A 1,411-nucleotide genomic window follows, 5' to 3' on the forward strand; every position below is an offset into this window, starting at 1 on the left:
GGTGGTGCCCCTCCCCCCCCACCCGAAAAAGAAGAACCCCACCCAGTGGTGACTCACGTTTCCCAATGATCCTGTTGAGGATGGTCTGGAGCTCCGCGACGCTGATCTCCATGTCCTAGGGGGGGCAGGAGGAGGTTTTTGGGGGGCAGGGGGGGGTTCTGGGGCAAGTCCCAGTTGGTGCCACTTTCTGTGTGTCCCCCCTCCTTGTCCCCCCCTTACCGGCCCCGCCAGCTGCTTGAAGAGCTGCTTGAAGTTCTCATCGATTTGGCTTTCAGAGAGCACTTTCTGAGGGGAAAAAGGGCTGGTTTGATTAAAAGGTGGTGTTAAAAAAAGACCCCAACCAACCATCTCAACGCCCACCGGTCCCACCTCATCGGGCAGCGTGGCCTGGATCCTGTCATCCATCTCCCTGGGGAGAGAAGAGCCATGGAATGGTTTGGGTTGGAAATTGAGGATCATGCAGTTCCAACCCTCCCCTGCACGGGCAGGGACACCTCCCACTCCATCAGGTTGCTCCAAAACCCCATCCAACCCAGTCTTGGAACATCTCCAAGGAGGGGGAACCCACAAGCTCCTTGGGAAACCTGTGCCAGGATCTCACCACCCTCCCAGGAAAGAGAGGGAGAGTTTGGGTGGCCATGGGGGGGGGGGGGGGGGGCTCGTTAGCACTAACGAAGGCGCCTCTTACTCAGTGCCAGCTTTTTTCTCAGAGAAGACACGGAGAACAAAGTCCCCTTCCTTGTTGGGCTCGAAGGTGGAAGGTACCACGATGTACTCGCCCGGTGGCAGCCGGAACCTCGTGCTGACCTCCCTCAGGTTGATGAACTGCTCCGAGCGGGCACGCGAGGCGTTGGCCAGGAAGAAATCCCTCTTCAGGTGGACCCCCGACTTCCCCACGTGCTGCCAGGAATTTGGGGGGTGGATAAATCAAGAAAACCACACAAATTCACCCCCAAAACACCCTCTGGGTCACGGCGTCGTTGCGGTGATGCTGTGACCGCTGGCGAGTTGTACCCACCTCTGGTGGAACCTGTAGGGAGAGGAGAGGTGAGACGGTGGCACCGGGTGACACCGGGTGACAGGAGTTGGGTGACACTGGGTGACAGGAGTTGGGTGACACTGGTACCTCATAGACAGCGAACCCAATGGTCTCCATGTCCTTCCCGTAGCGGCGCTCACGGCGCCGGTGCTTCTGCATCAGCGCCAGCAGGAAACTGCAGCCGGGCTCGCGCCCGCCGCCCTCATCCCCGTCATCATCCACCTCCTCCAGCTGGATCTTAAACTGAGGGTTGATCCAGAAAGTGGCTGGAAAAAAAAACCCCCCACCCCCCGAGAGGTTGGATCGATGCCAAAAAGCGGCAGGTTGGAGGTGAAAACACCCCCGCCCTTGTTCCCACTCACCGGGGTAGTT

General features: G+C 59.0%; 1 protein-coding gene across 1 annotated transcript in view; it reads right to left on the minus strand.

The window, feature by feature from the left end:
- LOC104394840 (calpain-1 catalytic subunit-like) overlaps positions 1 to 1,411 on the minus strand; it is a gene marked incomplete at its 3' end in the record, with an annotated part of 7,078 nt that overhangs the window by 2,786 nt on the left and 2,881 nt on the right. The window contains exons 10-15 of the mRNA XM_010004478.1: positions 1,127 to 1,345; positions 1,019 to 1,030; positions 689 to 900; positions 370 to 409; positions 220 to 285; positions 58 to 115 (exon numbers count right to left, since the gene is read on the minus strand). Of these exons, the coding sequence (XP_010002780.1) occupies positions 58 to 115; positions 220 to 285; positions 370 to 409; positions 689 to 900; positions 1,019 to 1,030; positions 1,127 to 1,345 (607 nt within the window). The remainder of the gene's footprint in view (positions 1 to 57; positions 116 to 219; positions 286 to 369; positions 410 to 688; positions 901 to 1,018; positions 1,031 to 1,126; positions 1,346 to 1,411) is intronic.

This window comes from Chaetura pelagica, unplaced genomic scaffold (assembly GCF_000747805.2).
Source record: "Chaetura pelagica isolate M959 unplaced genomic scaffold, ChaPel_1.0 scaffold1469, whole genome shotgun sequence".
Lineage (NCBI taxonomy): Eukaryota > Metazoa > Chordata > Aves > Apodiformes > Apodidae > Chaetura > Chaetura pelagica.